Source organism: Rattus rattus, chromosome 5, assembly GCF_011064425.1.
Source record: "Rattus rattus isolate New Zealand chromosome 5, Rrattus_CSIRO_v1, whole genome shotgun sequence".
Taxonomy (NCBI): Eukaryota; Metazoa; Chordata; class Mammalia; order Rodentia; family Muridae; genus Rattus; species Rattus rattus.
In genome coordinates, this window is record NC_046158.1 from 43,029,582 (window position 1) to 43,042,599 (window position 13,018).

Sequence of the window (13,018 nt, forward strand, 5' to 3'; positions counted from 1 at the left end):
CTATGATTTGTCTGTCTATCAAACTGTTAAATGGATTAGCAATAGCAGACACTTATCTTTGCCGTCAGATTTAAGTTTTCCCATTTACCTCGATACTGCGAATTGGTAGAAATTGTTTATGCTTATTTCCCTGTGGCAGAGACTTTATTTCTTATCAATGTTTCTGTTCCTCAAGATGTGTAGCAGTGAAGAGTGCCGTGAACGATTTAACAGATAGCAATTGCAATGTTCTAGTGCACATAAACCGCTGGTTTGCACATCTAATTGAGAATGCATTGACCACACAAAGTAAGCACTCACTTTCTTACTGACATAGTAGGGGTCCAGGTCCTCCAGGGGCTCCGACACCATCTCTGGAGGAATGTCTCCATAGATAAATGGAAGGTTCTTCCCAGCTTCCAAGTCGCTGTTTGGCTTTGGTTTGTTCTCATCGTCAATGTCTTGCTCTTTCTTGGGTTTCTTGGCTTTCTCTTCTGCAGCACGCTTTTCGATAGCAGCAAGAGATTCTCGAGTGAAAAGGCGGAAGCTCTCAGGTCCTGGGGGTACCAGCAGTGCCTGGGCCATCTTTTCATCCTGCACATTTAATTACGTTTAGCTTCTTGCATAAGAATTGCCTAAGTGGATGGAAAACATGCACGATTGTCAGGAAAGCAAGAGACAGAGGAGGAACAAGAAAGAAAACCCTGCAGTCATGGGCTTGGGGGGGAAAAATATTGTCCTGCTTTGGTGATTAACTACAAATTTTTACTGTGAAATAACATTCAATATGATTTGTATTTTATTTCAATGTTTCGGTAATTTTAAATGATAAATTTCATAAACAGAGCAGAAGCCTGTTTTGAACATTTATTAGACTAATTTAGCCATTTGCAATGTATGCGTGTTTCAAATTATACCCAATACATAGGGTATATTGGTTGAATAGGAAAAAAAATAAAGCATTTAAAAATAGTCTTTTCCGAAACCCTGAGACCAAATGTACTAGAGTGCACATTTTTTAAAACAGTAATGGCAAAATAATGCTTGTCGAGTTGTTTAAGAGACTATTTTTCACCACACTTCCTGCATCACAATATATTAACTCCGCAAATAAAGAAGTATTGAAAAAATATAGTTATTGTGATACATGCCTAATTCATTGCATTGCAAGACCAGGAAGAAATTTTGACTACCCCAACCATGTTCTAGTTGCCAGCATCATCAACTTAGTCACCGAAAAACACCTCAGCAACAGCCAGTGCTTCCAGAAAAAAAGAGACTCATCTTTTTAAAATACATATATGTCTTCTGTTATTTACATTAGTGCATATCTATGTCTGTTCATGTATGTGCAGGTGTACATGCATGTGTGGATACATATGAACACACAGATGTGCACACACTCATATGCCTGAGTGGGGGAGGGGGTGCTAGAGGATAACCTAGGTGTCCTGCTCAGGAACACCCTTCGCCTTTGAGGCAGTCTCTCATTGGCTGGGTACTGAATAGGATATAGCCTGGCCAGCCACTGAGCCCCAGGGAACCGCCAGTGTCTGCATCCCTGATACTGCAATTGTGTGCCCCTGTGCGGGATATTTTTATGCAGGTTCTGAGAACTGAATGCAGATCCTCATGTTTACAGGGCTAGCACTTTTAACAATTGAGGTACTGCCCCCTCCCCGCAACACCCAAGTCCTATTTCCTTTATCTAATTAAGCTAATTCTTTTTTTTTTTTTTTTTTTTTTTTTTTTTTTTTTTTTTTAGCATTCCTTGGACCCTTTGGAGGCATTTTCTGAGCAGGTCAAATTCTATTTAGTTCCCCTTTGGGTTTACTGCCTTTCAAGTACTTGAGACAACTTTGATGTTGTACTGGACTTTGCAGGTAGAGGAAGGCTCTGAAGAATGGATCCTGAGACAACCTTCCCTGGGTTATGCACTCCGACTCTGTTGCTTATGGGTGGTATGATATTGGCTACTGTGGCCCCTTATTGTCTCAGTCCTCATCTACAAAAAGTGAATAATAGAAAATTTGAACTTCTAGTATTTCTGGAAATAAATGAGTCAATTTATATTGTTTCTAAAAGTAGTTCCTTAGAGTCAAAAAAAAAAAAAAAAAAACCACTTTGTTAAAGGTACGTATGGTCAGCTCTGCCAACCATTTTCCTTGCTGTGTTAACAGGACTCTTCACAAGTCAGCCATTCTTCTTTAAACCAGCTCTTGATGTGCTGGGGCCACTACTGACCCGGGCTCTAGAAGAGCAGAGAGTGTTACAGAGTTCAGGGACACGAGACTCACTGGGCCGGAGAGGGATGGACAGAAGGCAAAGGGATGGAAGAGCCTGGCTCGACTCCTCAAGGAAGGTAAACTAATTACTTCTGCAGGAAGTGTGACAAACTGTCACAGCTACAAGAATGTTAAAACAGAAGTAGCAGTTCCTTCACTTGTGTCGTCCACAAAAGTCCCATCTGTAAACTCCAGAGAGAAAAGTAGAAACTATGACTCTAAGGAAACATGATGTATCAATCGGACATCTCCGAGAAGGATCTTCACTTGTGCGGCAGAACTAACCATCAAAGACATTTTGACATTTCCTTCTCTTCCTGCCCCCACCAGCTCCCACATTCTGTCTAGTCTTGGAGCAGTTTACTCCTAAACCGCCCTCTGATGCTTGGCAAGTTGTTGTGTGGAAATACTGAGCGGGCAGACAATGAGAAAATCTGGACTGTTTAGTAAAGAGAACAGATCATGTTGCTTTGTTTTTATTGAATTTGTACTGGAATTACTAGTCCCCTGATGCCTTCCAGTCATCGCTCCCCCACCCGCTCAAAAAAAATAGTTTTCAATCCAAGATGTCTTTAGGTTAGCATTGTAACAACCCACCATCATCCTGAGTCCCATCAAAACGTTATTCTTTCACTAATTTTGTAAAAAGAGATCCTGCTTTATGATGCTGGGTGTTTTGCTTACTTTGTTTTACTTTTCTAGATCAAGTAGCACATGGGTCAGAAAGGGAGATAACAGCTCTGATTTACTTAGACGTGAACTAGCCATTTCCTTTGTGCTCTTTACTGATCGCAGGCTGTAAAAACTGAACTCAGGCTTCCAGTCATCTCCGGTCCATTTTGAATCCTCTCTTGGTCGTGTGTTTCTAAATATAGAAGTCAGTGCTTCCTGCTAGTTTCTAATTCCCAGAGTCAAAATATACCAGTTCCATATCTCTGGTCATGAGCTTGGGGCCTACGGGTCATCCCAGTTCCTAAAATGGGAAGGCAGCACAGGAGCAAAAGTGCTTTCCTCGTGGGATAAAGTTGATTTTATATTTGACCATCATGTTGAACTGATGTTGCCTTCCTTGCTGGCACTGAGAGAAAATAATGTTGAATATGGGGTGGGCATTCGGGGATCCCGTGGAGTCAGTCTTAGAGACCCCGTGTGTGTCATTTAGCCTTGCCAAAGCCGTAGCAGTATGGCAGAAACTCAAGAGGCCTCAGTGGAGAAGGGTTCCTGTGGCAGAGCCTCATAACCTGGACTCTATTCCCAGAATGCACATGGTGGAGGGAGAGGACAACTATCATAAGTCTGTTTTCCACATGTGTACAGTGTTATGGGTGCCTCCACACAGAGTTGCGAGCACACACATGCGTGTGTGTGCACACACACTGAATAAATGTAAAACTATTTTTTAAGAGAACCTCATTGTTTGGGTGCCAATACTTTGTCACAGAAAAATGGCTGGTTATACACTGATTTTATTGAAAGCTTCTAAGTCTCAGTTTTCAAAATAAAATTATATTTTAAATGTCACGTGTGAAAAGCTCTCAAAATTCCCCACAGTTCATTCTGAATTCTATAAAATAATATGGAGCAAGACACTGTGATGAAAATCATAAATACTTACTTCCAAAGAAATAATAATTCACCTTATTTGCTTACAAGGGTATATAGTGAAGAATTTGGTTTCTGGGCAAAAGGAATTATAAATGTGTGTGAAATTTTTAGATATCTATTCCCTGAGCAGACCACTGCCTTCTTCTCAGCTTTTCCATGACTAGGGGAATTAGAGAATGGCCAATATTTGGACAGGTTTCCATATTCAGGGAGCCCAGGAGCTGCTAACTTCTCTCACCACTTTTTCTGCATAGTAAAACCCCATCAGCTTTCAGGGGATCTCTTTAAAATTTTTCCCCACTTCATTCTAGTTCATCATGAGCTTATGACAGAACTCTTACATAAGTTCATATCCATATTAGAACAGATACTTAAATTTTAATTCTTGTTGAAACCTTGATGTGGGACATATATTATTAACGAGTATATGTGCACTATAATTTATTAAAAATCATTCATTTAATATACCATGTTGTCTCCAGAGCTATTTTTTTCAGGACAGAAAAGATAAAAGAAATGCAAAGAGTTGATCCTCTTGATGAAAAGCAAAGTGCCTGTGTGTGGGTACCTATGAGCAAAGCAAACATAGCCCTCTGCGGGCTAATGGGAAAATTGCCATTTACTGTTTCCTATTGTGAAGCTGAATCATAGAATTTGATACCCAGAAGGAACCCTTGGGCTATTTATTCAGGGAATATTCATCACAGAAATAATACGTACCAGAAACTTTCTGTGGACTATCGAGATATCAGAATATTCACCAGCCTTTTTCCTTGAGAAGATTGAGAACCAACGCAAGATAAGATGCTAAGAGATGCTAATACAGATATCTAAAATACAGTACATACACAACTGGCTCTCTGAAGTTCACAAATTGGATCAATTTATTCTGACTAGGAAAGGGAGGGAGAGGTATGGTTCACAACATGTTCCAGAAGGAGTGGTAGGCTTTATAGACTAAACAGGATTTGACAGGTGATGGTAATGGTGGCGGCAGTCTGGGAAGGGTTGGCGAGAAGATACGTCACAAGAGACACTGAGCAAGTGTGTGTGTGTGTGTGTGTGTGTGTGTGTGTGTGTGTGTGTGTGAGAGAGAGAGAGAGAGAGAGAGAGAGAGAGAGAGAGAGAACATGAAGAGCTTGGTAGGAAGTCTCAGTAGTTCATTAAGGTTGACACCAACTTGCATAAAAAATTGGTGTGACGTAAACCCGGAAGGTTAGGCAAGCTCTAGAGCACTAAGGGTCTTGAGCAACATGCTCAGGTCAGCATTGAGACTGAGGGATGCAGTCAACAGGAGGACTAGCAAGTCAGAGGTACTGTGAAGTGTATGCCATATTGTCTCCAGAGCTATCTTTTCAAAACAAAAACAATAAAAAAGGGATGAGCCTCTTGATTAAAAAGCAAAGAGCTTGCATGTAGATACCCGTGAGCAAAGCAAACATAGTCCTCTGCTGGTTAATGGGAAGGTTGCCGTTTGATGTTTCCTATTGTGGATCTGGATCACAGAATTTAATACCCCAAATTTGATGCTCAGAAGAACAGAGATCTCAGAGAAATGCTTTCCGGATGATTGAATTTCTGGAACCTTTACTATCCCTTCACTGGTTTATCTGCAACCAGACAATTGCCTCTTTAAGGAACTGAGAATATTTTTCTCTGCTATCAAATCAAGGGTCTACAAATGATAAGTCATTACATTGATTTCTTTGTGAAATTGGAAACAGCATCCACAAACTTTTGATCAAATCTAGTCTTCTGAATATATCTTTTGCACAATTATGCATGTGTTTATACCATCATAAATGATTCATTTGGAAGATATCAACACATTGTTATGCAAATCTTTCAAATTTTGATGGATTTCATTATATGACATTTGTAAAGCAACATTCCTTAATGTTGCCAAAGAGTGCACGAGAAAAGTCACCAGAGACTGAATGAGAAAAGTCTCAGTGTATTGAAGGTTGTCAGGCTCCGAGTGGCAGGTGAGAGCTTTCCAAACTTCCAACTGCTCTTGAGAGCTCCAGTTTTAACACTGACAACAAATGCTGTCATTCGCTTTTTCTGAGCGACAGGCTTTCCTTTTCTTCATTTTTTGAATATATGAGACAAATACCCAAGTGTGAATATCACTGTTTGTCAGTGATCTTTTCAAGTGAAAATGGTGTTCCATGAAACACACACACACACTCACATACACATTCATATATACACATTCACATACACACTCATACACTCTCATACACATTCTCACACACGATACACTCACGCAAACACACTCATATGCACACACACACACTCACACATACACTCACTCAAACATGCTCACACATACTCGTACACACACACTCACACACATATACACACTCACACATACACACACTCAACACACACAAACATTCACATACATCCAATACTCTCTCTCACATACACATACAAACACACACACACACACACACACACACACACGAGAGAGAGAAAGAGAGAGAGAGAGAGAGAGACAGAGACAGAGACAGAAACAGAGATAGAGAGAAGACAAAAACAGAGATAGAGACAGAGAGACAGAAAGAGAAAAGAGCCAACTTGCTTGGCTTCTCACTCCAATAATTCCCCTAAGCTCTTTCTAGAGACAATCTGGTGGCTTTCTGTTTAATTATATAGATCATTAAAATGTGGGTTCTTTAGGCTTGAGACTGATTGCTCATCAGAAGTTTCTTTTGTGATCTGACTTTTATTTATTGTTTTCTCACTGACACTCAACCTCTACAACTACTGAATGACCAATGTCAAAAGCTAACTCAAAAGAGAGGGCAAATGGGATCTTGATGTGATTATGAAAACAGAGTAGCTTCAGTCTTCCCCATAAAGGATTCTTAAGACCTCCATTGTGTCCTTGACAACAGTTCTCCAGAAGGAAGCAGTTATCAAAAGGGGAGGAGAGGGTATGGCCACAGCCTGTATGAACAGACATGGGTTCCACGATTACAGAAGGACTCTGGCCACTCGGCTGCATTAGACCAGGGTGCTAGTCTTTGTATGTTCCACATGCCCTCACTCTGTAATAGAAAGAATTACAGCAAGGGCGACATATGTGACATTTACATATTAAAATCCACCCAAAGGATGAGCACAGGGGCCCATAGAGAGAGGAGGCCAGTCAGCTGGGAAACAAAAAGAAAAATCATGGCCAATGTGTCTACTCAAGACACGATTATAGGACACAGAGAGTCAGTGAGCTTTCATGGCTGACTTGATGTGAGCTGCACCTCAGCCCCAGGTCTCTGGAGTAAGCCACACTGACAATAGCCCAGGAGAGCAGAGGAGGAGGTTTATAAAGCATGATAATAAATTCTCTTCAGCACTTACTGAGTGGTAGGTGCCTGAGGGACTGCTGGTACATAATTAAAATATGTGTCTGAGATGCAGAAAAGCTGTCGGACGGAGCTGGAAAAATGTTGATTAAGAGACCTCATATGACATCATTTAAGAGCAACGGGCGAAGATGGAAAGAGCAAACATGACCGTGGGTCTTGAAGGAGAGGGACATGGAGGGTGTCAGGCGAGGTCAAGTCAGAGTGATTACCTACATATCAGAATGGAAAGCTCAAAGAAGTCAATTAGAGGCCATGTATTGGGTCCAGCAATTAGCTGAAGTCTTCCTCTTAAGAAAAATAAGAAACAGACCCAGAAAAGCTAAACACTATCTCCTGAAGTGGCTGTGGCCAAACATGTATGTTTCTTTGAGGCCAAAATTGTCTACATAGTCCATTTTTGTTGAATTAGATTTTTCCAGTTGTCATGTTGCGTTGAATCCAGCTATTTTACAATCGGAGTTTAAAGATCTAAGTTGTGCATAGAGACAATGGAAAAATTAATCTGGGCTGTTCAGTTTTATTTTCCATATCAATGTGCGAGGATTCGTTCATAAGCTCAGGAATGTTTGTGAAACCAGCCAATACCATGGTTATATACTCCACTAGTTGTTAGTGGATCAGAGTGTGTGAAAAACGACACAGTAAACCTTAGGGACATGCTGTGGACCTATCGAGGCAAAGCACGCATCGTTGCTAGTCATGTGGTCCCTGACTTCTCATGAAAATTTTCAGAGCAGACATTTAGAAAATTTCATTGCTAGATACATGACCGGTTAATAGTCTCACTCCTCCCTCCACGTAAGTCTCTCTCTCTCTCTCTCTCTCTCTCTCTCTCTCTCTCTCTCTCTCTCTCAATGCGTACTGGAGACAAAATCGATTAGTTCTGGTCTGTTAAGTCAGAAGTCTATAAATTTACCATCTTTGAAGATGAAAAGTTGCTCTATGCCCAGAACTTGAAATACCACAAAAACTTCACAATGTATTTTCATGATGATGAATGAGTTAACAGGAAAACTTGGACCCATTGCCCAAGAAAATATGTGCTGTGTCCTTGGTATCAACAAGAGATTTTTATAGTAAAGGCAGAATCTAAAAGATAAGATGAACTAATTAAATATCCACTGCTAAGGAAACTTTTGTTGTTGTTGTGCTGAGATGTCCTTGGGCATCCTTGGCAACACTCTACCACTAAGTTAGATCCTCCTCAACCTGAAAAAGCAGTTTCACTTCTTCCTTTGAGTGAGGGGAGGAGGGAGAGGGGCAGGACAAGCAGGCACATTTGCATGCCTGCTGGGGATTGAATCTGGGCTCACTGCTGGAAAGCAAGTTCAGTGTTTGGCCACTGAGTAACGCCTACACCTGTCTTTTCCAACAGAACCCTCATTTAGGACTGCTAGCCACCTTATAATTTTATTGATTCTGTTAGTATCATGAAAACACCATGATGTTCTTTACTGAACATATACATTGAGCATTTGGCACACTGGTTCAATAGCTACTAGATATCCACAAGTAGAGTGGCATACTACTTTCAATATTTCAAAAGAGCTTTGAAATAATTTCTGGCTGGTTTAATTTCCTAGCCAGATGGCCTTGAGATTCCATAATAATAACAGAACTCTGTTAAATCATTTGTATGTCTCTGACACACCCAAGTAATTGATGTCTATAAACTTAGTCCCATAGCAAATTTGTCATGTTGATTACAATGTTGCTCTATTGATACTAGTTTTCTTCTTATATTACAGATCAATAAACATAGGTTCATATCAACTATATAACTTGTCTAAATTTCGAAGTCAGCAAGCTGAGAAACCAATATTCAAATCTGGATAGTTCAGACAAAAAGCCACATTTCTAAGACTGTGAAATGACCAGATTCTTAAATCATATTTACTGACATGGAGTTAGGAGGTTAGGCATCTTAGTACGGGTTTGGTATGTGTAGAATCTGTATTTTCAATAGAGAGGTCTCAGGTAGAAAATATCGAAAACAGAAAAGCATTGATAATAAACACTAGACACATTCGTAAAGGGATACACGATAAAAATACTAGCCACATACGTAACTAATACATGTTCGCGTATACGCAGAGGACTTCTGAGTTGTATAAAGTCAAGCGAAAGCCCTAGGATTGTTCTTCTAGGTCATGTATCTCTCAGTGTTTAATCAAAGACTTTGGCACCTCTATTAGAATGACTAAACCCATTAAGAAGTAAGTCTGTGGCCAGAGGGCCACGCCATTGCCAAAGTCAAATGCAATTCTTTCTTTTGCTCATGTTCCCTCACAATCTAATGACGAGGGATTGTCAACACATGAGCACTATTTACTAATTTCCTGTTGAATGAGTGGATTCGTCATTGTCTTTTGTTTCCATTGGCTCATATCATGGGGGGGTAGGGGGTTTCAGGGAAAGAAAGCCCGAGTTCAACCTGTCTTTGGAACAATCATCTAGGAACTAATAATTAGCTTACAGAGGCTGATGTTCTCTGTGACTTTGTCCTTATCAGATCACTTTAAGCTGAGGAGACAAGAGCCAACTAATGACAACAATTAAGCCAACCTTGTTATACAGGAATCAGCCTTACTGGCTTTAATAGCCCTTGACATTTCTTGCTGAATGTTTGCAAATTGAAGCAGGTTCTGTGTGAGCCCCAGTGTGCTCTCCACCCTGGATACCTCCTCCAAGCTCTACTGCAATCAGTGCTTAAGGAAATGATATGTAACCCCATTCTGGCCAATGAACTTCTTCGAGGCCGGTTGGTCAAGGGGCAGGCTGGAGAAGCTAGAAATGGAATGAGGGGAAGGCATCCTCTCTCTGTCTTGCACCTTTCTGCATCCCAGTCCCATCCGTAGCATTGTCTCAGCCAGCTTCCAAGCAGAGCGGATGCCACTTTGAGGGCAGAGCTGACACAGTGAGTGTGGCCGATCACGGAGACATGTTTACCCCTGGGCTCTTGATGGACGGCTCAGCTCTTGGACCCAAACAACCTCTGCACTGCCTGTTATGTCCAATAAACATCCTTCCTGATGACAATCCGTTCCGACAGTTTTCCTAGTTAGTTGCTGCTGATATACCAAACAAACAAGTACTTACTGGTCAGTTCAACACCTAGCCAGTGCAGAAGCCAGCGCAAATCAAATACGAGTCACCCGTTTGGATGTCCTTGACCCAGTAGAGACAGGTGAGCTATGACTCCAATTACCAAATAAATATAATAAGTTCGAAAGTAAACACAATTTTAGGCAATCTATAAGATGTACAGAACAAATGTCCCTCTTAAAGGAAAGAGAAATAGAGCTGGGTTCATTTCTCTTTCTGGCTTTTGGTGTCATTCCATGTCCGCCCTGGGGCCACACCTGCCACACCTCATCCATTCCTTTGGCAGAATACACTGGATAGGGGGTGGGGAGAAACAATACTTTACTGCCTTCTTTTTGTTTGGGTACAGCTGTCCGAGTTAGCAATAAAAATTTCAGTTTGCTTTCCACAAACCCAAATTTTACTCTAAGTAATAGGTGAGGTACTTTGAGAGTCACGGTTCCTCTGTTTGGAAAAGCCCCAGGCCCCTTCTGGGGATGATCTCATTTATTCTTACAACACCCCCAGAAGAGATTCTGTGTTTTTCCCCCCAGCAAGTCATTCTGCCACGACTCCTTGATAGATATGTCATTGCTGACTAACTCGGGTGTGCTTGACTTCAGCTCGCTTGCCTCTTCATAATCTGTGTGAAAAGAGAACACAGCGAAGTTAGCCAGGTAGGCTGGCTGCTGGCAGGGTGTTGGTGCTCTGACTCTGGGTCCTGGGTTGGAGACTTGGTTTACCTGGGGCTTTTGATCAGAAAAGCAGACTTGATGCAAAGTGGTCCATTTGATCCTTGTAGCCCTGGCATGCTATAGTAAGCAGGGGCCAGGAACTACTGCTAGGACTCTAGGGTGCGGGTGGACCCTCTCCTCCAGGTGCTCAGATTCACTCAGTCTTTCTAGAGACAAGTGGCAGGTGGAGGGATCTGTCCTGCCTCCTGCTTCCTCTGCTCCTCTCTGCTTTTACTCCCTCCACTTTCGCTTCTTTTTCTCCAATGTCTCAAAGAGCACAGAGGGAGCCAAGACATTCCCGGGATTCTCTAGCGCCTCTCACTTTTCTTCTCCATCAGGAAATCGGTTTCATTGACTCATTAAGGTAAGACAAAGCATATTCAGTGGCTCCTAAAGGTAACTTTTAGACAAGCACATGAAACCAGAACACTATACTAACTTAAAATAACCATCAGACCTCTTTCTATTAGTGATGACCTATCATAGGCTAACTCAGTAAACACTACTAGTCTACAATCAAGGTAACTAGTCTATACTCGGAAGTTGATATTTAAAATATTGCCTGCCTTAATTCACTTACACAACATCCACAATGCCTACTAAGAAATTCCCATTTTCTATTTTCTGGCAAAAATTTAAATCCTTGTTTTAAAATTTTCATAAGATCTATTAAAATTTCTGTCTCTAGATGAATGCTCTCCAAAGCTACCAATCTTCTGTTCTATCCTGTCACCAGACACAGAATATTATTAAACGCTGTCAGCATCTCTCAGTGACTTAGAACCACTTTAGCCAAAACTGGATATGCCTTTGTGACCCGACCTAGACATTCCTTTCCATCCTTTTACTTTGTGGTAACAACAGTGTTGCCTGTTCTCTGGGTGTATGACGTCATGTATCACCTCACCAATCTAGGTGTTAGTTTCAAATATGTAAATGAGGATTGTATCTAGAAACTTTGTTTTTTCGAATGGGGTTAAATTTTATATATATATATTTTATAAAATATATATATATATAATTACATTATATATATATAATGTGTGTGTTCATACATATATATACACACACATATGTGAATTTATATAAATTGGGTTTTCCATAAAAGCTGGGAGTTTTTAGTAGCATTGGTTGAATTAATAGTATCACAGATATTACTTTTCTCATGTGATAGAGACTAGATATGGAGTATCCATCAAAGGCACACTGATGGAAAACTTGGTCCCTAGTCCATGGGGTCATGGATAGGCATACCAGGAAGAGTTTGGTTAGTGGAGTCATAGCTTTGAAGGAGATATTGAGAGCCTGCTCCTCCCCTTCCTGTCTCTCTATTTCTGACCATTACGAGGTGAACAAGCCTTTACTCCAGAATTTGGACATGCTGAACTCTGCCACCACAGGCCCAAAGCCACTGACAGGGTTATACCAACATGGACTCCAGAAACGAGCTCAAATTAAACCTGTTATCTTTTAAATCGATTTCCTCAGGTATCATGTCCAAGTGCCAGAAGTGTAACATATTCTACCAGACAGCGGCATGCATTCCCAGACTTAAGCTTTACACCAAAATTACAGCCATCCCATAATTGCTAATGTTTCTCCTTCCCAGACACACTGTTGCTGAACACTGCTTCCCTTGACTTCAGGACTCACAGGTAATTAGATTTTAAATACTCTGGCCTCTAGCTTGAAATATAATGAGAATGACTTTAAATAACCAAACCATCAGCTTAGTCATATTTCTCAAGTCTTTGAAAGGTCTTCGCTGGGGACATAGAGGAGGTGGGGTGTGAGCAGAGAAGAGGTGAGTCTCTGTGCACCCCCAAACCCCAGCCCAGAAGGCTCTGGCTTACCTCTGGTCTCTCTCTTTCCCCATTCTTAGGAAACTGTATTTACAAACTGGAGGAAATGTATCTGCTGGCTTAGGCTTCAAGTGGGAGGACAATTTTTCTAATCT

At 41.0% G+C, this 13,018-nt stretch overlaps 1 protein-coding gene across 3 annotated transcripts in view; it reads right to left on the bottom strand.

The window, feature by feature from the left end:
* Scn3a (sodium voltage-gated channel alpha subunit 3) overlaps nucleotides 1-13,018 on the bottom strand; it is a 109,196-nt gene that overhangs the window by 78,560 nt on the left and 17,618 nt on the right. For all 3 annotated transcript variants that reach the window (XM_032903406.1, XM_032903405.1, XM_032903404.1), the window contains exon 2: nucleotides 301-614. In XM_032903406.1, coding sequence (XP_032759297.1) covers nucleotides 301-564 — 264 coding nt within the window. In that variant the 5' untranslated portion in view covers nucleotides 565-614. The remainder of the gene's footprint in view (nucleotides 1-300; nucleotides 615-13,018) is intronic.